The sequence below is a fragment of the Nyctibius grandis genome, chromosome 9, assembly GCF_013368605.1.
Source record: "Nyctibius grandis isolate bNycGra1 chromosome 9, bNycGra1.pri, whole genome shotgun sequence".
Lineage (NCBI taxonomy): Eukaryota > Metazoa > Chordata > Aves > Nyctibiiformes > Nyctibiidae > Nyctibius > Nyctibius grandis.
Genome location: NC_090666.1, coordinates 4,136,500 through 4,163,579, shown reverse-complemented (window position 1 = coordinate 4,163,579; position 27,080 = coordinate 4,136,500). Strand labels below are relative to the sequence as shown.

The window sequence follows — 27,080 nt, the reverse complement described above, 5'->3', positions numbered from 1 at the left end:
ATGCAACCACAAGAACAGGAAAAGGCTTCCTCCAGTGAGAGCTGCAGTTCAAGCTCCTCCCTCCTCCCCTATCCCCAGAAAATTAACATCCCCCTTTAGAAAACACAAAACAAAAAAAAAAAAAAAAAAAAGGAAAAACCCTGGGGAAACTAAAGAGTTCTCACGGTGAATTTTATTTTGTAAGCAACAATATAAACATGTGAATAAGAACAGGCATCATTTGCAGGGCTGGCCTTTGATCCAGAGTACCCTGAATCTAGCAACCCTTCAAGAGCAGATGAGGGCAAGCCTTCACCTGCAACTCCAGAGGCTAGCCAAGTCGCAGTCCACCAAGACCTTTGTCATGGAAAGACCAACGCTTGAATATTTGCTATTACCAAATGTATGTGCAATCTCGGAATGTAACTCCCACCTCCCACCCCCCAGGTTAAAAAAAAAAGTCATACAGCTGCAAACCAGTAAAAAAAATCGCTTCCAGCTTATTGAGACTGAAATGGCCTGTTGGACTATAAACTGAAATATCATTCTAGAGATAACCAACCGGTTGTGACACGAAGTACTGTATTTACAACTCAAAAATATAACTGTTATATACTTTAATTTATAGCAAATTTAATACATTAGTGTTTACAAAATAAATTCTGGACTCAACTGAGACAGCGTGCTGCTTAGCAAGTTCTTTTTCCTTCCTCTCACTTTAATCGAAGAGACCAGCAAGCTTAAGAGCTTCTTCTGTGATCCACACACAACTTTTGATCGTGCCAAATGTTGAAAAAACCAGAACATTTCCTGCATCTCTAAAGTCTTGTTGCTTGGTACCTTCTACCACTCAAGCTGTACAGTTCAAACCTTAAGCTGTCCTTTAACAAGTTCCACACGTCTCATGAAAGCTACTCATATCCTAACCAGAGCACCGGCTAACGTTACAAACTGAAGAAACATCTTATCCGTATTACTAGCTCACACAACAGGAAAGAGGAAACACAACTACACGTTCAACCTCTTATTTCTAACAGCAAAGCTGCGAACTCCATTGCTTAAAGTAAGATACTTCAGTAAGTGAAACAGTACCATACAGTTCAAGAAACATTTTTTTAAAAAAACCCAAACATTTTAATAGTATAAAAAGTTGTTTACTGGTGTTTCTACTATAAAGCTTTGTTCCACAAATCAAAAGTGATAAAATAATTAGATATGTTTACAGTGATAAGAGACTGCAGTGTAGACATTTCAGCTCACATTTTGCTGACCGTTTCAGTACAACATGGACTGCGACTGAATCGTTAATACACATCTATGACACAGAGCGAACTGCAGACATGAAGTGCACACCTGAATATGGAAGTTTACCCACTGGCATGGTAACTTACTTTCTTCAGCCCTCCCCTTCCCCTCCAGAACATGTTGTAGGCAAAAACCGTATGCAAACACTAAAGGCATATAACTACTTTGACTGCAGGGAAGCAACTCTTATTGAGGGAGCTGCGCAGAGGAAAAATGGATGCACACAAACACACCATGGTAAATCCCAAAGTTATATGCCGACTATTTCTCCTTAGATAAAATGACATCTGCAAAAGTGAAAATGTACAAAAAATAAAAACTGTCAAATAAATAAAGAATACAGATGTTCATTAATCACATATATAAAGAAACGTATTGGCATACTGTATGCAGTATACGGTATATTCATAGAATCATGTGGGCTGGACAGCACTTAATAAGGAGTCACATGCTAAAGACACAACTCCTTGTTTCTCTCCTCCAAAATCTTATGGTTTCTGGATATCAAGTGCAAACTTTTACACCGATGCATAAATCCTGCATCATATTTCATCTTTGCCACAACTAGGATGCATTTTTTTTCTTTTTTTTAAAGATCCACAGAGAAGTCCAAAAAGTTGTAATGGTCTGAACCACAATTTTTGCAGCCCTGTCCATGCTACTTGGTCTCTTGGGTTTCCTACCAAATGAGATTTTAGTAATTGTACAGTATATCAAACCGTAGTTTTTCCCAACGAAATGGGAGCCAACCATATGGACTCTTCCATACTCTAAACTGGCATTTTCTACACTCCTGAACTGTAGGTAGGTATTATGCTAAAAGTGTGTTACACGAAGGCTGCTGAAACCATTGAAAGTGATGTAACGATAGTTAAGTGTCAAGTACGTCCGCTATAATACAGAATCAGGGTCTAGGTCTACCAAATGCTATATCCACATAACATTTTAAACCATGAAATATTTTATGCGTTTTTCCTTTTTTTTCTACAAATATTGTTGCAAACTTGCTGTTAATTGTGTCACGAGGTTCGCATTCCTAATTCTCCAAGGATTTTTAATTCAAATGTTTAACAACCATATCTACGCTAGGTACACTTAAAGTAGACATTGAAATTTCAAGTAAAATGAACTGTAGCCACATCTACTGGACTCAATACACGTCCCGACATCTAGATTTACTTTGATAAGTTATACAAATACATAATACATTCTTAAATAATGAAGACCCACAATATTAATTTGTGAATCTTCCCACGTTATAAACCCACTTTTACAGGAATGTTTATCCACCTGTATTACTGTTTTAGTTTGCAGTGTCTCTTGCTTTCCTGCTTCCACAGATTACTGTACCAGTTCTTAGGCTTTGGCTATTGAAATCTCTTATTTGAATGAGGCAACACTGGTTATTAAGGCTGGTTTTTTTTTTTCTCTCTTGTGAAGTTTCATTCTTTACTATGACACCTTTTTCCAGAGCAGAATGACTATCTTGTGTCTTCAGGTTCTGTTTTTATGACCTTCCTTTCTATGTTGTTAAAAGCCGAATGAGGAAAATCCTTTAAAATACCAAGGCCTTCTGCATTAAGAAAAGAAAGGGGAAAAAAAAAAAAGATGTTAAAAACACTGCTTGGAAACAAATATATTCTGTTCTTAATTCAATAAAAAGGTCCATGAACCATATCATACTTACAGCTAAAGCAATAAATTCTGCCTCCTCCTGCTGGGCTTTAACCTAGCTGGGTTAGAACCACCTCAGTTACACTGCAGTGATGACAGAGTAATCACCACAGACTTAATTCTCTCCAGGAGCAGGGCTTAGTGGAGATACACTCTTCACTTGCATTTTGAAAGGGAACTGGTAAAAATCCCCAGCTAGAAATTTCACTAAGTGAACTATCACTGGAATTGGGACAAACTGCAACAAAGGTGAGCTAAGATTGCAATACACCGAAGTGGAAGATGCAAGGTTCTGCCCAGTCTTCAAAACAACTACTTTTGCAGCTTGCCTTTCAAATAACCTCTTTCCCATTGCATCTTCCAAACTCAGGTGGGATTTTATTATTATTCCTAAAGTTGCGAGTGTCTCAAGAATTCCTGGCTTTACCTCAGTGCGCCGAGCACTCAACTGAAACCACCCACATAGGTTTCACAAAGGATTCTTCCTCTCTTCTATCAAACTCAGAATTTCTCCCAATGCCAGAGGTAAATGATGAGATTGCCAGTGAGCAGAAGTCAGTGAATGGGAAACTCAGTTCAAAAGACTGACTGCATGATTCGGTTCACAGTACGCAAACAGCGCTAGGTCCTTATAAACCAGAATAAAAGGCTTTTTATAAAAAGTCTGATCCCTTTATACAGAGCAAAGCCACGTTATAATCGAGCTGCGTTACAATGACAGCAACATCAGTATTTAACAGCAGTAGTCTGGGTCAATACCGCTCTCTGAGGACAGACACATGCCAGAACTTGCTTATCTGAACCCTCTTACTGCATCCTCTAAGCTTTTCCCAAACAATATTCCAGCTGATTCTAGATTAGCAAGTAACACTCCTCTTGAAGTTTGGTCCAAAGCCTTGATTAAAAGGTTACACACAAAACATGCCAGGCTGAGCTACTTGCTTCTTCCCTCAGAGACATCACATATTAGTAAGTTCATCACAGGCTTTTAAAAAACGGTGGGTAATTTACAAGGGACAGCACTAACCCGAGGACTGAGACTTTGCCTCACTGCTGGGGTAAAGCCGGATCAAATCACTGCACAGAGGTTTTCCAACATGCTGCTCTCCATCAAGTGAAATGTGCTGCAACTGTCTACTTGGCAGATTTGGCATTCGGAGATTCAGCGGCCTTTCACCTGGAAGTTGTTCACAGTGAAACATCGATGCATTAAAAGCAAAGCACTATTAAAAAACAGGTAGAGACATAAAGACATACTAATTCTATCAGCAAAATGCATCCTAAATTCCAGCTAAATTCCAAACAAAAAAACCCCTCTCTTATTCTGCTAAAAAAACCCCTTTGAGATCCTAAAAATTCCTGTCCTACTGCACAATCCCTTTGAGATCCTAAAAATTCCCGCTCCCACTGCACAATGGATAAATGGTATAAAGAAGCTTCCACTATCAAGAAGAGCTGGATCCACACCCCTAATTCTTCCTATATACTTGTGTATCACATTGCTTGACCAACACACACAAATGAAAACCTATGTTTTAATGCTTACTTATATCAATTCCCTCAGTTTCTCCCTCTACTGCTTCTCTTCCCCCCTCCCTTAAACAAACCAGCTCTTAAAAAACAGATACAAGAACTTCTGGTTGTATTTCTTGTGTTTATAACATTTTGTCTCATTTCACAACAGTAAAAAAAGAAATCCAAACAGAAAGCGCTGGAACAAAACAAACACTCCTAAAATTAATTCAAGCTAAGGAGTAGCCAGTTGGTAAATCAAAGAGAGAACCACAAAACTGTAAGCTTTTTGAAGAATAACAAGCTACTAAGAACACCATTAGAATCTGCTTAGTTCTAAGTAATTTACATAGCCAGTGTCTCAGGTTTTGTTCCTAGACTGAACAAACAGGTAAACAAAAAGGGGTACCAACTACATTATCTGCTTCACTTTCAATTTCCACAAAGCAAGAACACTCATGAAATGCAACATTCTGCTCTATTTGCAAAACTTAGGATAAAGCTAGAGCCAAGTTCTGCCCTCAAAGAGAGCAGTGCACCCTACCTTCTTCCCTCCCCACGTTATCCATAGGGAAAGCAGTTTGCCCAGATACATTAGAGTGACAGAGCAGAATCTGACTGTACATCTGATGATTGCATTATTTAGACTATAAGCACTGCAGGGCAGAGATCTTGTCTTGTCCATTCAGTACTCAGTGTTCTATACTAGATAAATAACACCACTGACAAAGGTTGCATAACATCAAATGTATTTGCTGGCAGCAACACCATGCCTGGAAGCTACCATACCTTGTCCATCAGCATTATCTAATGACATGCCATTGGGGCTGTGCTCTTCCGAGTTTTGTCTGTAACACCCTGTGGAAAGACGTCTCTCTAACGCAGCCTGGTTGCAAAGAAACTCCATTTGTTTTGCCATCACCTTTTCCGACTGCAAATAAAGCAAAAAGAATATTTCTCTCTATATACATACATATAGTGAGTCAAAACATAGGGAAAAAAACAATATCAGATGATAAGACTAACAGCCTAGATATAGGTTTTTGTTGACTCATATGTACAGCTGTGTACTTTACAGTTTCTTCAAAACTATCAAGCAAACAAAATATTTTTGCACCCATGAAGATTTTCATACTGTACATCTGAGTCACTCAAGGATACTTAAAATGCAAGTTGGTCTAGTTCATCCATGCAAAAATGAAACGTTAAATTCTGTTCTTCGACAACACACAAAAATCACTTTCTCCACTTTAGGACTGCAGGTTACGTGAAGAGAATCTCAAGGAAACCAAAAAATAATGTCTTAATTATCCAGTTAGCTCTGTTCAAATATATGTCTTCACGAAGTATTCCAAGAGCAATGGCAACATCTGCTAAAAACTTACGCCAAGATTTCACCAGACATCTTGGAATCTTTATTTTAGGAAACAGCGCTACACAAGCTTAAAAATCTGCCATTCTGAACGTGTAGGATGACAGTATGTTTGTGGGGGATAAAGGTGTGAAATGTCTGTCTAGAAGAAGAACAAGACCTATACACCTCTAGAGAGTGAAATTAAACAATGCAGTGCAATGTGGGAGGAAACAGCGTCTGAATGTTTGTCATTGACTTTAATGCCAAGAGAATTCTAACTTTAAATATAATCTTGTTCTCAAGAATGTAAATAAGCACCTTGCAAAAATAAAAAGCAAGTTACAAGTCAAGAAAGTTGATTTAGAAGAGCCACAATGCACATAAGAACAGAAAGTGTACAAACTTAACATCCACGATTCAGAGGAGAAGATTAATTTCTTCAGGTAATGCCATAACTGTTTCAACTAGTAGAGGCCTATTAATTGCACAGCGCTTAACTCTTCTTGGGAGATGATGAAAGCCTTGACTTCCCACAAAAGTCTGCTTCCTCAGCATAGTTCAACACTTTACAAACACAATGACAGCATAACAGACCAGCAAAATCTGAGCTTCTCCACCACAGTGATGACCCTGACAGCAGGGTAATGACATGACCGATATTTACTTACTCTGGCTTAGAGCTCATCAGGTTCTGCAGAAGAACGCTGATAGCTCCAGCTTGGTGTTGGGAGGTAGGTAACAAAAGAAAATATTTTCAAATAGTTTACTTCAAATTGAACTTTGCTATTCTGTCACTCCTGTTAAAATTTCTGAACTGTAAAACGATTTTTTAAAAGAAGAAAACATTTCTCACTCATGCCATCTTTGTTGGGATAAAAACAGAAAGTATTTTAAACTGCAATGATGTTTTTGATCACCATAAAAAAACCTGTAGAGCTGCAAATATATTTAAGCTTAAAATAAATCTCTAGTCCATTGTTATGTAGCAGTGACCAATGAAAACTCTAAAGCATATGGAAGATGAAAATAAGCTTACAGAAATCAAGTTAAATTAATCACGTGACATCAGACCATGTAGCATAATTGCTTGTTGATGTACCAGAATGAACAGATTTGCGTGACTGTACACTACTTTTCAAGACAAGACAGTAAAAGACAGGGTAACACATCTAGTCTCAGAAAACAGGCGTGTAACTCCTAAATGTAATCTTATGTGAAAATTCGGTGATTACATTTGCCTAGATCAGCTATACAAAATAAATTTGTTGCAGCCTAGCATGAAATCCCTCCTTGGCAACAACTGGCAACAGGAAATGTGTATTTTGCTTCAAGGCTGGGATATACTACAGAAAAGACAAAGAAAGAATCGGAAACCTGTCTTCATTTATAAAGAGCTTTCTGGATACTCAAAAGCACTGCACTTCCACCAGGCTAGATGTTATTTAGAAAGGCAATTTATCCTCCTGGATCCAGAGGTTCACTATTTCCTAAATACATTGGCCCTTCTTCTTACAAGAAATGTCAGAACTGAGGACTCCGAGATCGCCTACTCTGTTCCTCTAGGCTCAGTAACTTGAACTTGCCATTTATAGCTAATAACACAAGTAACACAGCACATACTGTACCAATAGTACCCGACTTGCTCCCAACAGGCAATCACGTATTTTCAAGCCTGCTACACTAGATCTTACCTCCTTGGAACGAACAAAGGTAAAGCTGTAGCACCGTGTCAGAACAGTTTCAGAAGGTAAACCCAAATTAAGAATGATGCAACCACAGCTAAGCTAGGTAGCCTTTGAAAATTGAAGGTTATTACTTTAGTCATCAAAACAGTACATCAAAATCAACCTACAAGGACACGGCCAGTATTATTCAGAGTGTTGTGTAGTTGGTTTACCTGCGAATTAAGAGCTGCTGAGTCTTCACTCTTTCCTTTAGCCAACGCAAGTGGCATTTTCTCTTGCTGATAGAGCGTCTGGACTGTGTCCTGGAAATCAGGATAACCATCCTATTGAGCATAAGAAGAAAGCAAACACCAAGAGGGACATGTTATAGATTTTTCTTCACCCTCTCTGTATACTCAAAAGAAAAAAAAAAAAACAAAACATCAACAAAACCCACATTCCTGAACTACTGTGAAGATTCTGGACTGGAAGTTACACGTTCATGCTACCTACTTCATTTATGTATAAAACACACACAGCCCCTCTACAACAACTGCTATGTATCTAAAATGGCATACATAGGCAATCATATCATCTCTCACAGTTTCAGGTGAACCCAGACTACTGTCCTCACTGACATTAAACTAGCTTACACTCAACCTTGCCAGGCAGATTTAGGTCTATGGTTTCTGTCACTCATTACACACAGCAGCTTTGGAGATTCTTCAGAAATCAAGTTTATATGTAGTCAGGACTAAGGCACAGCAGCTGGATATACTAACCTCGAGAAACTGAGTGAAGCCTCCAAAAACTCGAAGTACAGAACCTATACTAGTATCACAAAATGAAATATCACCATTTTAAAAGTAGGATAGCAAAAAACTTCTTTCAGTCGCAAATGGTTATGACATGCAAATCTCTTTTGCAGTTTGCATATGTACCAATAAAGAAAATAAAGTTCCTGTGAAAGCCTGCCAGACTCCATTAAAAAATTAATCATCGAAGCAAGGGTTCAAAATGAGAAATTTATGCTGCTCGGCATTATAAAAGGAAAGCTCGTGTAAAACAGAGGAATATCCAGAAATGTTCACAAAAACACAGTATAGGTGAGACTGCTAAAATGTGAGAGGAAGCTAGAGATCTTCAGACAGACCCAAACCTGAAGACAGTGACATCCGTCACCGAGGATCTGTAGACCCAGGCATCAGAAATATGCCAAAAAAGGCATTTTCCTTGTGGATTCTGGAGGCACATGCATGTAAATAATAACATTTTTGACAACAGCTGAACAAACGGGTTATTGCCCAAGAACAAGAAAAGCCATCTTTCAGAAAAACCACAGGGGAAGGACTACAAGGTCCATGCCGTCGGCAGGCTGCCCACTGATCTGTGTGGTCATGGTCAGACCCACGTCAGGTGGCCAGACCCTCAGTGCAACTTAACGCAAATAAAGCTGTTCTTTACACCCAGGAAGGAAAAAAACCCATTATCTGTCTGAACATTGCATACTGCTTTTATCCACCCAACGTACTCCCTCAGGTTAAGAATAAACATGATGGGTATGCAAAATTTCATAACCAGGTAAATTGCCACAAAACCTCATCCGCTACAAACAAAGGCTTTGCAGTGCATTTCCATAAGCACTGACCATTTTCATAGCTATTGAATTTGTTTGGGAGAGGAGAATGATTACGTGTAGGAAGATGAAACACTCAATACACAAAAACCTCTCACTCAGGATCCTATTTTTGCCACAAAACAGGTAACGCGGCTCTTCATAACCTATCTGTGATCACTTGCCAATACAAAACCAAAGGCTGTTTCCCAAAAGTGAGCCCGGCTGCCCATTGCCGTGACTGTCACCCATCAGTCACGCAGACAACGCTCGGACGAGGACGCGGTGCTGGGTGCCCTTCCCCGCCGCCCCGTCGGTGAGGGCTGCCGAGGAGCGGCTGGGCCCGCTGCACGCGGTGCCACGTGCCTGTCCTGCCACGCCGCTGCTCCGTTGTTCTCCAAGCGGCTCCGCGCAGTAGATGTTCTCAGTCCCACATGTGCTTTTTCGCTCCCTCTAATGACATTTTTCCTACGCAAACAGCAGCTTCCACCGCTTGTGCTGTTTTTGTGAAAAACGCAAATCCCACACTTCGACTGGTTTTCTCTTCCACCTTCTCAGCAGGCTGGAGGTGGGCCTTTTCTCTCCTCTCCCCCTGCCCATGCAGGCACCAAGGGAAGACGTTTCCCTGCAGCCCCCGCTCAGGTCTTCCTGCCTGCGCCCCCCGCCTCCCACCGAGCTTCGTGAAATGAGCTTTCGCAAGCCCCCCCCGCTCCTCCCGTTCAGCTGAATGGAGCCGCTGACACACCGAACAACTCCTTTATACCACAGACAGCAAGAACGTTTTAAAAACTCTCTTTCTTTGCTCTCGTGGCTGTTCACACCGTCTCTGGAGGGGAACCTCACCAACCCTGAAGCAGTGTCGAGTAGCCTCGCCCTCCGTGCCTTCTGCATGACATACCTGAGACTTGCTCTGCTTTGCTTTCCAAGCTGGTGCCACAACAGCTCACCGCTTTGAGCGGTGCTGGTACCGAGTCATGGAAGACAACAACATAAGGGATGTCCCCACCCCACAACAGCTATGCAGGAGGGATACTCGCTCCGCAGGAGGATGCGCCGCTTCCATCCCTATTCGTCTGTCCTGCTCTTTCTGCAGAGCAGATTTAGGAGCTACAACCCCCTTTTTATAACCTGCTTCCAAATCCCAACTCACTCCATTCCCTCTTTCCACACGTTTAGTCTGTCATTCGCCTGGAATTTTTTCCCTTCTCCTCTCCACACTTCCCTCCCACAGCTCGCCCACCCACTCTACGAATAAGAGGGGGAGAGCTCGCAGGGGGAGAGAAAGGCTTTTACAGGTAATTTGATGTAATTCATGGCATATTGTTTCTTTGTAATGCTTGTGTGAGTTTCATATTCCTGAAGAGGATAAATTTACAACGGTGGCTGTAACTCAACGTTGCAGCTCGCACGCGCAGCTCTGCTCTGGGCTGACCTTCAGAGTCTCTCTGGAGGTTTTTTAAAGTGTTATTAAATTTCAGGAAATTAACTCATCTTTTTTTTTTTAAGTACTCTTTTACACTATGCAAACAAGGCGTGAAGTCTTTCTAAATTCAAGCACTAGTATCTTAGACCACACTTTGCGGAGATATTGATGACTAATGGGTAAAGGAATGGTGAATCAAAATACACAGTCCAGCCTTGAAACAGAAAGGCAAAATGACCTTTACCAAAAAAAAAAAGAACAAAAAGAAAAGAAAAAAAAAGACAGCTAGTCACAACAACAAAAATATCACCCATGTTCAGATCCTCTGCATGGTATTAGCATGATAGCAAGCTAATCAAGCCACAATGAAGCATTACAACTTTAAAAACAGGATAAAGAATTCTCACCCAGAACAAAAGGAAAAATCTGCAGCATTTGCTACCTTTTTCATTTTTCTACCTTTCTAAAAACATTCTCTACCTTTCTAAAAACAAACAAAACACCCCACAAAATCCCCAAACATACTACTAAAAAAGAACCTTTTTTTTTTTTTTTGCAAAATGCAAGCCCTGAGAACCTGAAACATCCCACGTAAAAGTGATCTACTGTGCAATACTGCATTTTTTTTTAATGTGTCTTTGAAGAAAAGTCCACGATTTGCAGTGTAACAGTACTGCAGTGAAGTAATGGTTTACTCCTTGGAAGAGTCCCAAACTTGTAAGGGAAAAGACAATTTATGCTGATAACAACACTGGTCATTTCATAATTATTAATGCTATGCTATCAAATAAAAGATTATTCAGTTTAATTTTCAATTTCTTATTTTGGAAGAAAGTCCTATTTCTGAAATAGCCATTTGCACAGTTAGGACATGAAATTTTCACAAGCATTTTAAAATATGACTGGTAATTTTTGATAAAAAGAAAACCAAGTAAACATCCTTTCTGGGAATTACTGAGCTGGAGACAACAGGCCTTTCAGACTCTTTAAGATATCACCACGCAGAAAATAAGAGAATGCATGTCCCCTAAGGCTGTCCAAATTTCCTGCTCTCCAAAAAATCTAAAGTTTCAGCCTGTATCTTTCAGGATTTTAACTTCACTATTTCTTTCAATGAAGATCCTGTGGAAACAAGCACCTCCCTGGCAGTGTGTCATTTTAGACAGTTGTTCATCATCAGTTATTACTGAATGAAGGAAAAACTCCCTAATGCTGAAAGCTAATAGTGAAATACTACTTCAAGCAAAGGAGCAGCAGCTCCCCACCAGCTCTTACAAATTAGGACTAGACTGGACAAAAGTGGGGAGACTCAAGCAACCATCCTGCAATCTGTTGGTCAAGGCGGATAAAATCATTTAATGCAGTTTTTCTCCACTCTTTTTTTCTGGACCAAAGAACAAGCATAGGTCAAAGCAAATCCCAGCACATCTAAATGACATCACTGACTTAGCATTAAAGCTACATGTAAATCCTCACTGTATATTTTGCATTATATAAACTCAAGCTACAACTGATGGAACTTAAAAAATAAATCAGTAAAAAAGATTAACTCCTCTGTATCTATTCAAAACTGCCTTTTCAAAACCCTGGCTCTCCCCGGGGTTTGCGGCACAGGAAAAGCCCTTGTACAGGTAACAAAGCATCACACTACTGAAAAAATGAAAGCCTTACAGTTGGGGCACCATTCATCACAGATCGAGTTACATACGAGAAACGCACTCCACAATACGTTGAAACTTCCCTCTACAGTTAAAGAATATATCACTTATCTGTGTCACATACAAATCCAGCTCAGGCCTAGCTCACATTCTAATGCACATTTAACCTACACCTTTTGGAGTAGACAGCACCATTAAAAAACCCCACAACACTAAGGATGAATTAGATACCCACGTAACAGTGAAACAGTAAATTGTTTAAAAAATAAATGAAAAAGGAAGATCTGCTGTTTTTATGAGGTATATAGGCATACATATTTACAATTTTTTCAATTGTTATTATTTTTTTATTAAAAGTGACTTTTTAAAAGGCCTAAAATATACTTTCCAGCAGTGATAACTGGAGAAAAAGGTAAACTACATACATGTTGCTCCTGCACTCCTAACAAGAAACTCCCAGCATCTCCCTAAGCAACACCTTGTGCAGGTGTACACATTAGCCATGTACGCATGTGCTTTTTACACAAAACTAACTACAAAAACCTGTAAATTAGTATCTACAGGGACAACAATTTGTGTTGACAAATACAGCTTTAAGTTAGCTTTTGACTTTTCAGTTTTATAATTTATAGCGTAGTCAGAGACGACTAGTATTGCGCCATCAATCCTTATCCAGAACTCTAGGTTCTGGACACGATCAAAAGCTGACTCAAGCAAATCAAGAAAACCCCACCTCATACTGACTTAAAAACAGGAGATCTTATGGGAAGACATTTCCTATAGCTCTTGAGCTTATTCCACCACAGGAACTCAGTCAGTCCCATTCTTCCCCCTCCTACTCACTCAGAGGGCTAAACACTGAGAGTAACTTCACCATAAAGCAAATCCTACTCTTCGCTCCTGCTCCTACAGGTTTCTCCATCAAGCACTTACATTTGCAGAGACAGTGGTGATGTTCTCCTCCCCTCTCTCTCACACCCATCAACTGCCTGTCAAATGTTTTTCTGACAACTTTCCTTAAGACAGATCCCTTCAAAACAAAAGCGAATTTTAGCATGCACAGGTCAAAATATAGGAGTCACAGCACTGTACCTCTATCTTGATTCTCTTTGGTGACAGCTCATCCCTTTCTCCACATTTAGATCTAGAAGAGAAGACACATTGTCAGTAAACAGCACATTAACCCTGACCATCAGAAATAATAATGAAAAACAGAGCCAAGGAAAAAGAAAAATCGGGCAAGAACAAGTGAGGTGCACAGAAAAAGCCTCCAATTCACTTGGACATAGCAGTAAATGTCACTCAAGTGTAGAGGAATACAAGCCCCTTGTGTTGCTTTCAAAAGTGTCAAGAGACTCGTATGCTCTTCTTCTGAACAGGAAGGAAAGCTACCTGAGCACAGAGAATTACAGAAGTGCCTTTGGCACTGCTTACCCAGAATGGATGTATATTTACATTCATCACTATGGAAGAAAGGGGAGCAAAGGAAAACCATAAAAAGCTCCTAGAAGTGTAGGAAAATGTATTTTGAAAGGATATTGCATTACACATGAGGGAGTTCACATTTAAAAATATATAGAAAGTTTCAAGAATTTCAATCAAATTTATTAATTCTAAAGTTTTAATTGTATTTAAAAGCTGTTAAGCCTTTGTTACTGCTTCATAACAGCAGTTTGTTTAACAGACCAGTAACAACTGAAATCAGGACTTGGCTTCAGTTCCTTTAAAGCAAGTTCATAAGCCACTCCCTATGACCTTATCTTTTTCATTCCCTGGGAACTAACAAGCCAAATCTGTATATGGAAAAAAAAAAAAATTGATATATTAAGCAGCTTTGGCTACTCTGCCTATTTACATGAACCTTGAAATACACAAATGCCTCAAATACTTGAAATGCCAGCCTCTGGATGCCTCTCCACATGCACTATCATCGCAAAATGTGGAAAACTAGAGAGTGAATAGAAAGGTAATTCAAGACAGATAAATCTTAGCAGTTTGAAAGGTTCACGACTTAAATAGCATTTTCCCACCCTCCTCAGAAGAGCACTTTGCTAGCTAAAGAGCAAGAAGAAAGCGTCTCTAGTGCTTCAAAAGAAATCCTATCAGACTGATTAGTTCCCTGAAAATAAAGGTCCTTCGAGTTAATTAAAACCTTACTTGGTGGTCCTGTAAGTGTACTTGTACGTAACTTCTCGAGAGATTTGCCGAGCTAGCGCGAAGAGTTCATCTCTCCTGGTCAACAACGCGTTATCTTTTACGCACAGCTGAGCGGCTGCTTCGTTAACTGTTAGCTGGAAATTAAACACACAAACAGGGATTCAGGATTTTGCATGCTCTCACTCATTGTGCTTGTAAAAGTACCTGTTCTTCCGAAATCATTAAAAATTTCAACTGCAAGTAAAGCTACCTATAATTGTGTACTAAACCCTGGGGTTTTCTTCAGTTTATTTATACCCTTATTAAGCCAGGTAAGCTTCTGGGAAGAGAAAAGATGTAAATGTAGTTGGTGCATTTAACATCCTTTCAAGTAAAACGTTATTGTAAGACTCTCTCAACGTGTGCCACTTGTGCCTCATCCCAGCATTAATTAAATCTCTGTGTAAAACAGTAGCTCTGAACGTTCACAGTGTTTGGTTCCCAAAGCCTGGTTTACAGGGAATACTATTTTTATAAATGCAATATGCCCAGGACTTGGGGAAAAAAGAAAAAAAAAAAAACCCTGACAGTGTGGGTACAGATGGCTTTCCCTGGTGAATACAGCACAAATCCTGTAGAAGGTGATGGTTTAAGAAACGATTTAACTTTTTTTAGCTATGTTTCTCACCCTCGTGTTTGTGAAGACTATCTTCGGACATGAATCAAATGTAACTTGTTTTGAGGATGTTTTCCTGAGCCTGCCGGGACACATTTCTAGGGCCTCTGCTGCTGGCAACAGTTTCATAAAGAGGGGGGGGAAGCCTTAAGTTAAGGCTCAAAATGGTTTCGCAATGCTCTTCAGGAGCCTACAGGAAGTGGAGAGACTGTCATGAATTGTACCAGCTTAACAACGCTGCCGTCTGAAAAGCCGACGATCAACAGCACGGACAAACACCAAAATCATTAATGCAATGAGAGACACTGAAACTGAGATGCTGGAGAGGAGATTCCTTGCTCCATCCCCAGTAAGCAGGGGCCGAAGAGACATTTTCCCTTCTTCCCCAGCTGGAGATCAGCCAGCATTGGTAATGAGGCATAACAGCAAGAGGCCTACAGAACACTACAGGGTTTTTTTCCGAAGTGCCCACAACTCTTCTGCTCTTTATTTCTAGAAATGAAGCTGCTTTGAACAGGTCTGGCTCCTCGCGCATGAGCACAGCTGCTCTGCTGCTCCTGTCACCAGCACGTTCTGTGCGTGTCCCAGGCTAGTGAATGTTCCACAGCAGCTTGGTTTGCCACAGCATATTCATGTGCCGTGCCCAAGCCCGGATCTGGCAGTGCCAAGAGCAGCCGCAGCTCAGCGCACGGGGTGACGTGGCTGGGGATGGGCAGCACCGCACACGTGCGACCTCGGACGCCACAACCGCCGCTCGTACAAGAAGCGCTTTTCATGGACGCGGACAGAGGGTGAAGCCGAGGATGGACCAGCAGGTCTGCAGTGAAACGGTGTCTCTCGGGAGAAGGCTAAGAAACCTGCTCCCTCACCTCGCTGCCTCCCACTGCACAGGACGTTACCTGTGAGTTAAATCACAGAGGCCAGCAGCTCGCCCGGACGCCGCACGCTCCATCCCTGAAGGATGGAAGCCGTCATAAGACATGGACAACAGACAACCGTGCTGTCCGTCGCTGCACTGCCTGATGCCATCCAAATTAGAAAAAATGTATTTTGCCTCATGCGACACTTGTACTCCGTGGGGGTTGAAAAAACAAAAACACGCATCAGAAGAGCTGAGATCCTCTCCGCAGCCTGTGGCCACGCAGTGTTTCTGGTAAAACCTCACACAGAACTGCTGCTCCTAGTATCTCATAAGCATTTTTTCCCGTGTTTAGCACAAAAGCCTCTGATCTGAGCAGGGCATTTCCTGCAATGCCTGAATGCTAATCAGAGTGCAAACATGTCTTTAACAGGCAAACTAGACATGTTGCCTGATCCTTTAGTATCTGTACAGAAAAAAAAAATATCTCATGGAGATCAGGTGTACAAGGGTGGGAAGTTTAGGTTTAATCTGAGAAACTTCTGTAGGCTACCATGTTCCTATAATACAATGTACTAAAACAACAAACTATTAGCCCTTAGACAGGAACAGTTGTTCTACAATGTCTATCTTTTCAGAAAAAAAACAGGCGAAAAAAAAGATAAAAAAATAAAAGATTAATACAACACTGATGGAAAGAATTACCACCCAAAGCAGGCATTAATTTCTGTAACAGCGATAGCTATTCCTTTGCAGAGGATGGATAATAGGGCTAATGCTTAGAAAACAATCTGGATGGTTTTTATCTCTCAATAAAGTGTTGAAAGGTTGCAAAGAGCTGATTGAAAGGTTGCAAAGAGCTGAAATGGCTGGCAATGCTTTGGGTAGTTGTAGGCAAACGCTGTTTATTCTAATATGTGAGAAAAGCCAAATATATGTTTGTTTTTCCTGGTTTCTTCTTTCAGGTCACATCCTGACTTACTGCACTGAAGCACATCATGGCTTCCTGCCTTTTCAGGAGGCATAATACTGTAGATAGAAAGTGTTGCACGTCTAAAAGTAAAGATTGTTTGCTGGAACCCTTAATGATACGGAGCAGCACATAACCATATAGGCTCTACGGAGTGGGATGAGGGTATGTTCCCATCTGATGGGATTTATAGAGCCCCCCACTAAAAACCACATAAATACCAAGCCCTACAGTTTTGGCGAGTCAGCAAAAGAAGAGACTGAGCTAGACAAAATTTATTACTTGCCTTTCTTATTCCTGTTTCTCACACTATTAAACAGGATTTTTTTCAGTTTTATAGGTACCTAGAAAAGCCCCGAAATATTAACACGCAAATTACAAATCTGACTCAAACATGCACGGGTCACCGAGTTCAAGGGTATGCCTTGTACTCATCTCTCCTCCAGCCCAACTTTAAACATAAAGCGCTCTCCGTGCTTGAAAAGCACTCTAATACCAAGACAATGGCATGGATTAAGGACAGCATGTTTATTGGTTTTGGAACCTCTTTGTTTAAAAGATTCTGCATGAGATTTTATGCTAGATCAGTGCCTTACGCAGATAATCCTCCCAACAGCACGCACTTCCAAACCAGCTCAGGGTCTACAGCTCTCACTGGCCTCTAATGGCTGCTCAAGCCCTCTGAGACACTCCAGTGTCCATACGAAACAGAGAGTATCCTCAGTAATTCACCACTAATAATTCCAGCAAGTTGGAGCTAAATTTGCGTGCAACTCCACTCTGCTTGAGGAGTCAGATACCCTAATCTGCACATTAAGAAGCTAACCACTACTTAAGCTTTTTAAATTTGTAGTGAAGTTTATTCAGCTGTTCATTGCCAGCTGCAAAGAGAAACCTTGAACTGCGAGGCAGAATGACAGCCTTGGAATGTATTAACACGTGCAGAAACACAGTCTCTGGACGAGCAGAAACTTACCTCCCTGGTTGTTCAAGGTCCCTCCTTCTGAGCAGCAAATTGATTAAGCCATCAAAAACAAAAATCCATTGAAGTTGAGTTTACAAAAGGCAAACTCTGGTTTAGCAGATTTTAAACAAAAAAAAATGGTCTCATTGCTACTATTTGTAGATTTTCTGCTTTAAAATGGAAACGGAGAAAAAACTGTTTAAGACAAAACTTTTTGCAATCCGGCCTCTTTAAGCAAACAGTAACCCAACGATGAGCAAATTCTTCTTGCTTGCATGTGCGCAGTTCCCACCAAGCTCAGCGAGGCCCCACATGCGTAAGTGAGCCATAAGTCAACCACATACTCCTTTGATCTTGTGCCCTTAATCATAATAGCGATAGAAATATTTCCTAAAGCCAAACCATGCTCTCATTCCATTTTTAAACATGGTTTTACAATGATGTAGTAAAAATCTGTAGTGCAGTACTAAAAAATATTAACAGGGCAGAGCAGTCGTCCTTTCTTCCAGTTCTTTGCTCCCCTGCTCCTTCAAGCTGCCCCCTCACTGTTCACTCCTCCAGCTTCGCAGAGCCACTCCTGAGCTACCACACGCCTGACACAAAAGCTGCCCCCGGCGCCCACCTCCCATTACGCTGCTGGGTGCCAGGACATTATCCTAGGAGGAGTCCGCCCAGATTTCAGTGTATTTTCTGCAGCCGCTATCCCGGAGATAGACTGGGAAGGCGCACAGCTGCACACGTTGTACACCTTGACTGCCTCCATCCTCAGGTGGGGAGAACCCCCTCGCTCCAAATCCTGTCTCTGCACCAACGTACACGGGGCATCTACACAATTAATCCTTTCAAATCCCGCCTCCATCTCATAAGCAACTTGTTCTGTTACGGAGAGACTTCCACAAGCTCAGGGGAGTAAGACGAGATTTGTTCTTGCACACTGGATGAATTCATAGATTATACGTGTTCAACAAAAAGCCACAAAACACGTAAGGGAACACTCAGCACAACCAAAACCGCGTGGCAGAAAGGCGGCTGAGTGCTGACAAGTTCCCTTGGAAGCGTCTCCCCAGTCTGTAGTAAAAGCCCCAGTGAAGTCACCGCTGGTGATGTGCAGTTGCCTTATAAATGTAAATACATAAACAAAAATGTAAAGAAATATGCCTTGTTTCCTTCTGCCTTTCTACCCAGAAGCATAAAGAGAACCTAGTCTATGGATCACACACCTACAAAACTTCTCGTACCAAAAAAAGGCTAAAGCCAGTACAGTTTTCTTGGCACTCCTGTAACACAAACATTGCTTTTCCTTTTGGGAGCTAAGCCTTACATGCCAGATTTTAAATCCAACTGAAATTTTGCAATCACTGTTAACTGTGAAAATGCTGATGCAGCACTCATATCAACAGTGTTTTGGCACTGCTTTGAATTAATGTTTGTTCTCCTCTTGTACTGTACTTTGGCACTAGGGAACTATTCCCCACACAGACACACCTACTGCGTTACAACACATGCAGTGTGAGCCTCGAGAACGCCACAAGAGAAGCGAAGGAGGCCCGCGTGGACTTCTAAGGACAAGAGGGAACAGATGCTACGCAGGTATTAAAGGACAAACCTTCAAATTACAGTCACCCATCAATATTGGAGATGGTCCTTTCCTTTCCTCCTCGCATAGTCTGCACTTCACTTCACCAGTTTAAGACCACTGTGCCCAAAAAACCCCACGTGTTGTGTAATTAAGCTTCATCCCAATTCAAACACAAAAAAAATCCCACTCCACCTGGTTTAGGGACCTCATCAGCAGAATCTTTTTTACCTCGAGGGCACAAGCTACAGAGCAGGGTCTCGAGGTAAGGGAAGACAGCAGAGGGTAGTAACCAAGCCAGGTGATCCTGTTACCAGACACAAACCATTTTAGTTACTAATCTTCCACACAGTCTACTCTCAAAGCTGCAAGGGAATACCAAGACAGGACTGCTTTGAAAATGTGCCGAATGCCTAGAACGCCAAGGGCCACACTCAGTGCAATGCTGGTTTGCTGCTTCAGTGCCAAACTGTTCAAACCCTCTGTCTGACGGGCCACACCAGGGATCGAGCAGTCTGATGACACCAAGCTGAAGTCATCAGTGCACACACCCACCCAAGAAAGGGCACTTCTACCGCAGCCGAGATTTCTATCCCAGGGCAGGACCGCCTACAGCTCCTGCGAGACACATGGTTCTTGTCACCCAGAGAGAAGTGCCTGTACCGAACGTGTACCCTGTGAAGAACATCTCATAAAAGGTGTAAGAACAGGGGAGGAAGCCCACTGTCGCTCAAGGTGTTTTACCTCGTGGAGGGTGAGATGCTTGCCATCCTTTCTTTTCGAGTCAAACCTGCCATATATTGCACTGTACTTCCTGATCTCCTCCTCTTTGTGAGGGTCCTCGTCGCTCATCTCAAAGATGTGACCAATCATCTTTGCCAGTTTCTTATTTGTTTTCAGTAGCTCCTTGACTTCATTCGAGTCACTTTTGGGCAGGGAGGGAACCATACGTTCTACGCATTCAGCAACTGACAGAGCAGCGGCGGCATCCAGGGTCTCACTGTTTTCCTTTGGTGAAGCTGGAGAGCCAAGGTCAGCCGGGGAAAGACTATGTTCGCTCTCTGTGGTGTGGTGTCCTTGCCAGAGTCTCGGTTCACTGCCGCTCTGCAGCGACAAGCTCCCCACCACATCGGATTTGCTTGCGCCCACGCTTTGCACGCACGTTGTGGCAGCACATTTGGGAATCTTCAGGTGAGGCTCTCTGGTGCTGCTGTTCCTTTCGTAACTGCTGCAGGAAATCCCCAGCCATGCAGGAGACCCTTCCGGCAGCTTATATATTGGAATGCTGCTGACCGGTAAGGAGGTGAGAGGCTGGTTAAAAAGACCAGGGTTTGTGACCCAGTCCCTCAAAGCCTTCTGCAGCCTTCGGACATGGAGTGGCTTACTAGCCATGCCTACGAGAGCCATTATCTCCAAAAACTCCTCTTCACCTGCTTCACAGAGCTGCTGGACATCATCACCGCCCTGCTGAATGAAGGCATCGAAGTAGAATAAGAGATTTGCTTTTTGTAGTATTCGATACAGCTGCAATTCCCCAAGGGTTCTGGGTAGAGCTGACGCCATCACGGACGACAGAACCTGCAAAGAGTAACAACAGAGAGATGATGAGGACCAGAACGCCAACGTCCAGACGCGTTCCCCCCACCGCCCATCCTTCCGTAACGCTGTCAGCTCAGAGGACAGGACTTATTTCTCTCATCATAAGAACACATATGGAAATGAAAAAAGGGGCGACAGCTCTATTTTTTGACTAGTTAACTTAATGGAAACATTTGTGAAAAAACAAATCGGCAGATAGTTGCGATGCACCTACAAAGAAGATGATTCAAACATGAAGCCAGCTTGTTTTCAGCATTCCCACTTCATGTTTGTTCCCAAGAATGTCATTCAATATTGCTCACTGCTTCTACTTGACTCTCTTTTATATCTTCAGATCAAAACGATCACAAAATGCTCCGAAGAATTACTGAATACTTGATCCCCTGAAGAAAAAAAGCTCATCAGTTTCGACTCTCCTTAATTTTCAAATCATTTTGCCCATAGCGGTGTAGAGGACTGTAAAAGGAAAGCAAAGAATACAAGTGCTCCACAGAGCCCCAGGGGATTAATGAAGCTGGATCAGTAAAAGGGTGTTTCAGACCCAAGCACTTCTACAGTTTTCCCCATTTCATATAAAAAGGATCTAATGCCTCTGCTGATCTTACGGCAGCAACATCTGTAGACAAAGCAAAAATACTGATGGATTCCAACACGTACAAAAACATTATTTCAAATTCACCTGCCCGTTCCATTTGCTAACAGGCCTGCACGTTATTGGTACTTAGGACACGAAATACCACTCAGCAACACAGCAATTGCACTCTAAGGGCTCCTAACAGCCCAATTGCAGCAGTATTCTACCCTTATGGCTGCAGAAAAACCATTTGCCCAAGTTTCAGCTTCGTAAAACCCATTATCCAGAGTTATCCCGCAAATAATAAACTCTTCAGAGAATTCTGAGGTCGCACACACGCACCTCTTCACCCTACGGTGGCTTTCACAGCTACAAGCGGATAATTTCCAGTATTACTGTATTAAGCCAAACCACCAATCGATGAGGTCTAAAGCATGTAATTTATAGTTGGTTGGGAAAGTAACAGAACTAAAACACGGAGCTGGTCTGCTAACATTACTCTGGCTCTACTATCACATTGCACTTTAAAAAACACACAGTAGTAACCTAAAACTCGGCGCTTACAGAACAATTTGCACACACTGGGGGGAAACGATTTTAATAGCATGCAAAACTCCCCCCAAAACTCTGATGCAAGAGTATATGTATGCTTAGGGGCACTGGGAGACTGGTAACCAAAAGTAAAACTAAGGCAGAAATTTATTTTTACAACGTGCACTTTTGCATATTGTTTTTTTAAAATACGCTCTCTTCCTTCAGCAACTCAAAATAAATGTACAGATGTAACAAATGGAACACAACTTCTGTTCAGGAGGCATCTGAAAGATCAGGCTTTTGCTATACAACCTTGATCAAACTCTACTAGAGACAAACAAAATTAGGAGGCCAACAGAAACTTCATGTGGCAGCGTACTACAAACAATCTCTTCAGGAAGAAAAGCCCTGGAAAAAACAAAACATACAAAAAAAAACCCAAACCACCAGCTGCACATATCATCCTTTGTAAAACAGAACAGACAGCAATAGCCGTTGAGGTCTGAGCAGCCACCCCAAGGAACTGCTGGTGAGCTCAAGAGCTAATGAACTGCACACTTTGGAACTCAGGGTGAAACTGGAAACATTTAAGAGCTGCTTATTTTAGAAAAACAGTTTAGCTTTCAAAAATAATAGTTAATTGCAAGAAAACAATTAAGTACTGTCTACACTCAAAAGATGTGAGCAGCAACAAGGAAAATGAGGAAAATCACTTAAGGTGATCCTTTAAACGGTACATAATTCAGTATTTTAAAAATTGTCATTACTTCACTGAAGTTCTTAGAAAAATCCTCCCATTTCATAAAAACTCCCATTCCACACAAGACAAACAAAACTGACGGCTTATGGTTTAGTGGCGTTTCAGCAAACTGTTCCTACCTTCCCATTTCAAATGGTGTTGACTTTCTACCATCAATACCACAAATTAACTTATGTAACTGTTACAATACCCGTTCGCCCCGAAAGTCATCCATCTTAGCACAAAATCTACATAAATCTACATAAATGGACTTTGTGCAGCGAGCTAAATTGAACCCTGGGAGGACGGTGGCAGTGAAATTACACCCAGCCCAAGAGCTCCAGGCAAGGCACGGAGCTCATTTTTCCAGCCCACAGGCTGGAAGAGCAGCTACAGCCCGTGAGCAGCCTTTACCTAGAGGCTTCTAATCAACAAATCTCCTCATGACAGATAAAACTGGATTAATATGTACTATGGAGGCGTCAGTAGCAAGTCCACAGTTCAGACTGCGTTGAGATTTGCATTTAAAGCAAGACTGAAATCTCTTTGTTTTGTACTTTAAAGGCCAACTCTGTTTCCCAAATTTAGTACAGTAACTCCTGAGAGGGCCACGCAAATTTTCCATTTCAGATTGCTACCACGTTCTGCAGAGAAGACATTTTCCAACACTCCTCCTTTTGACCTCTTTTCTCCTCACACTAAGCTGAGTTCCTTCTGCACTGACCTCAACAACATCCCAAGTATTTCCACACCTTTACAAGGGGAAGGCTCCCTCCCCTTTCCGAGCCAGCTTCACCACGCCGCCAGCTACGCTGCTCTTACTGGTCTGCTCCACAGGTTCGGCTCAGCTCACAGCCTACAAAGCCAGGAAAGCAGGTAAGCTAGTCGACTTGGAGGAGTAAGACGAGGCTTAGGAGGAGGACAAGCAACAAACAAGGTCTGCGAGAAAGCAGCGCAGCACTGCTGGAATCAGAAGAGACCGTTAACCCAAAGGACACATAGAATCATAGAATGGTTTGGGTTGGAAGGGACCTTAAAGATCATCTAGTTCCACCCCCCCTGCCATGGGCAGGGACACCTTTCACTAGACCAGGTTGCTCCAAGCCCCATCCAACCTGGCCTTGAACACGGCCAGGGAGGGGGCAGCCACAGCTTCTCTGGGCAACCTGGGTCAGTGTCTCACCACCCTCACAAGAAAGAATTTCTTCCTAATATCTAATCTAAATCTCCCCTCTTTCAGTTTAAAACCATTCCCCCTCGTCCTGTCACTACTTGCCCTTGCAAAAAGCCCCTCTCCCGCTCTCCTGGGGCACTGCTGTTGCTGCCCGGCTGCTTACCTCTCCGGCTACGGCAAAGCCTCAGCACCTACTCAAGTCCCAGTGCTACACATCTTTCAGGTGACCTTTAAATTGAATCCAAGAGACAAAAAGTACTGCTTTCCACCACTCTTGTTCTCATTTCTTAGCGCAACAGGGACCATGCTTTTAGGGCAGAGGGTGAGCACGAGAAGAGGTTACGCAAGGAGAAGACAAGGGACGAGCTCACAGCCAGGAGCATGGCGTATGCTCCTCACCAGGGAGAGCACCTCGGGTCAGACCCTGGGGCACCACGTGCGTTCCCCCTCTTCCACAGCCTGCTCGGAAGTCCTAGACTTTCTAATCTGTGATCCCCAACAAACCTGGCGCAGGGTAACAGCCTGGTAACGTCCTCTGGCAAACCCTAAGAAGCTAGCCAGAACGATCTGCTGCCTTAGGAGCAAGCAGGTAGATCTAAGGTACGGCCAACTGCAAACCCTATGACAGCAAAAGATGGGAAAGCGAAGCTGGCATGGGAAGGTCTGCAGGAATAAACGAACGTGGCGATGGCAGTTGAGCTGCTACTTCTCCCCCTTCATCGCTCATCGTCCATACCAGTCAGGAGTGTGGGAACACGCAGGGAAGAGCAGCTGCCTTCTACATTTTTCACATACAGAACAAACAAAGCAGCTAGGAAATTCCCCGTAACAGACAAAGCTGTTTAAAATACGTGCAAGGTCGCATACTGCCACGGCCACGGAAGAACCAGGAAATCACAAGTCAGGTTTTCACTCAGCCTTTGCAACCCACAACCCCGCGTTCTCATGTTCCACATTACCTCACCCACATCCACAGCCTATCACCCCCACACGCCGTGCCCTCCTCTCCAAACGCTGGATGTCACCTTAACCCCGACCGCAAACATTAACTCCTAGGAGAAAAGGAAAACAAAAACCACAGAGGCACCACACAGCACTACTAAATATTTGTAAACAATCAGTGCAGCAATCACAAACTATGCCTGCAACCGGCTCCCTCTATCAAGGCAACCGGCGGCAGCAGCAGCCCAGCTCATCTTTAACCAGGGGAAAACACCCATTTCTTCCCGTCCTGCCTGGTCGGGGCTCAGAGCTGCACGTTCCCCGGCGGTGGAGGGAGCGAGGGGCTGCAGCGAGCGGGTGGGGGGTGCGGGTGAAGCACCGGGAGAAGGAAAGCTCGGGAGCTGCGCGACGTAAGCACGGGGTGAGGGCTTTGCTAGGAGTTTTCCTGCTTTTTTAAGGCTGCGCTGGAAGTAAGAGCAATTGAACAATCCTGACGGAGTTTTAAAGATTTTTTTAATTTCAGGTGAATTATATTTGAGCTGTCACCAATTAAATCAGGAGTACGCACGAGGAGAAAGCGCGGAACATCGCACTCCTGTATTTTAGGCAAAAGTGATTATTTCATAATATATCTTGATCACTTTGGGCGTTTTGAAAAGTCTCTAAAGACAAACCGGGTTTGGATTTGAGAGCTGTGGCTGCTTTGCATATTCATTACACTTTCGCAGCGTTTCCAAAGGACTTTTAGCAGGAGAAAATTACGCGTAGCTGCAGCAGCGAGACTTAGCAAATTAAATAGTCCTGTCTAGCTCCGAGATGTGCCAAAACACAACCCATTAAGCGAGTTTCACGTTCACACGCAGATGCGTATCTCGCTGCAACTAATAAGAAACTTGAAACGTGCAACAAACAACCGCGGAAGGATTAAAAAAAAAAAGAGTCCCAATAGTTCACGATTCCCACCCGCTCGGCGCAGCGTCCCGCCCGGGAGCGTTACCTACCGCGCCGGCATGCCCGCCGGCCCCGGGCAGGCCGCGGAGAGCCCGGCGCAGCGAGTCCGGGAGGGGCCGCGGTCCCGACACCGAGTTGGCAGCCGCGGAGCCCGCTGACAGGAACACCCCCGAGCCGGGGCCCGGCAGCCGGCTGCCCGCGGGAAGCCTCCCCGGCGGCCGCTTTTCCGTGAAGGCTACACCGAGGGACGCGGGTGCCGGACAGGCGGGGCGGCCTCGGCCCGGAGCCACCGGGTGCGGACAGCCGGTCCCGTCCCGTCCCGTCCCGTCCCACCAACGGCGCGGGGCGGGAGGAGGGGGTGAACCACTGCGCGGGGGACGGCGGGGGGGAGAGGCCGCGGAGGGGCACGGCACTACGATGCCGGGGGAGGAGGAGGCGGCCGGTACCACAGCGCCGTCCCCCCCCCCCGGTACCCCCGCGCAGGGCCGGCCGGCCGCCCGCCGCCGGGGCGCCGCCCCCGCCCGTCCCGTCCCGCCCCGCCGCCCCCCCGCGGCAGCCGACACGGCAGGGACGTTTCTGTACTTTCCGCCCACTCCCCCGTCCCCCCCGCGCCGGATTGCTCCGGGAATCACCCACGCACGGCCCGCCCGCTCCTTCCGGCCGTCCCCCGCGGGAGCGGGACCGGGGCCAGGCTGCCCCAGCTCCGCAGCCCCGCGCCCCACCGCCCGTCCCGCACGTACTCTGCAATAGGCTGCTGCCGCCGCCGGCTGCGCGGGGCTTCCCTCGATGCCGTCCCGCCGCCGCAGACTCAGCCCCGCCGAAGTTCCTGCCAGCGCCCCCCCCGCCTGCGCGCCGCCGGCCCAGGCTCCTCCTTTCCCATCGACGGGGCGGGTGGGCGAGCCGGTCCCCGCCACCGCCTCGCTGCCGCCGGGAAGGGGGGGGGGGGGCCCGCGCGGCCGCCCCGCCGCCCCGCGCAGCTCGCCTCTTCGCGGCCGCGCTCTCCGTGCGCGGAGGCCGAGCGGGCGGGCGCGCGGGCGGCGGGAGGGAGCGGCCTGCGGCGCCCCCGGGCCCCAGCCCCGCCGCCGGCCCCCGCCCCGCGCACACACACACACGCACACACACACACCGCCCCCTCCCGCGCGGTCACATGGGGAGAGCCCGCGCGCGCTCCGCCGCCCGCCCACGCGCGGGCGCCGCGTGAC

At 44.2% G+C, this 27,080-nt stretch overlaps 1 protein-coding gene across 2 annotated transcripts; it reads right to left on the bottom strand.

Moving 5' to 3' along the window:
* Window positions 1-154: 154 nt before the first annotated feature.
* On the bottom strand, window positions 155-26,778 carry NAB1 (NGFI-A binding protein 1). 2 transcript variants are annotated; one of them, XM_068407655.1, is made up of 8 exons: window positions 26,619-26,778; window positions 20,110-20,943; window positions 14,342-14,475; window positions 13,277-13,328; window positions 7,722-7,832; window positions 5,260-5,401; window positions 3,986-4,135; window positions 155-2,857 (listed from the first exon to the last, which is right to left on the bottom strand). In XM_068407655.1, the coding sequence occupies exons 2-8, from the start codon at window positions 20,926-20,928 to the stop codon at window positions 2,766-2,768; spliced, it is 1,500 nt and encodes a 499-aa protein (XP_068263756.1). In that variant the 5' UTR covers window positions 20,929-20,943; window positions 26,619-26,778; the 3' UTR covers window positions 155-2,765. The 2 variants fall into 2 exon arrangements, with proteins under 2 accessions (XP_068263756.1, XP_068263757.1); XM_068407656.1 differs by lacking the exon at window positions 26,619-26,778 and adding an exon at window positions 25,929-26,085.
* Between the last annotated feature and the right edge of the window lie 302 nt (window positions 26,779-27,080).

Bases quoted from the DNA above. Each gene is read 5' to 3' on its own strand.
- NAB1 (XM_068407655.1), bottom strand. From the start codon at position 20,928: ATGGCGTCAGCTCTACCCAGAACCCTTGGGGAATTGCAGCTGTATCGA. The intron at 7,833-13,276 runs GTACAGTGCTGT...TATGCTCAATAG, and splicing joins CAAAGAGAATCAAGATAGAG to GATGGTTATCCTGATTTCCA. The intron at 4,136-5,259 runs GTATGGTAGCTT...AACAACTTCCAG, and splicing joins AGATAATGCTGATGGACAAG to GTGAAAGGCCGCTGAATCTC.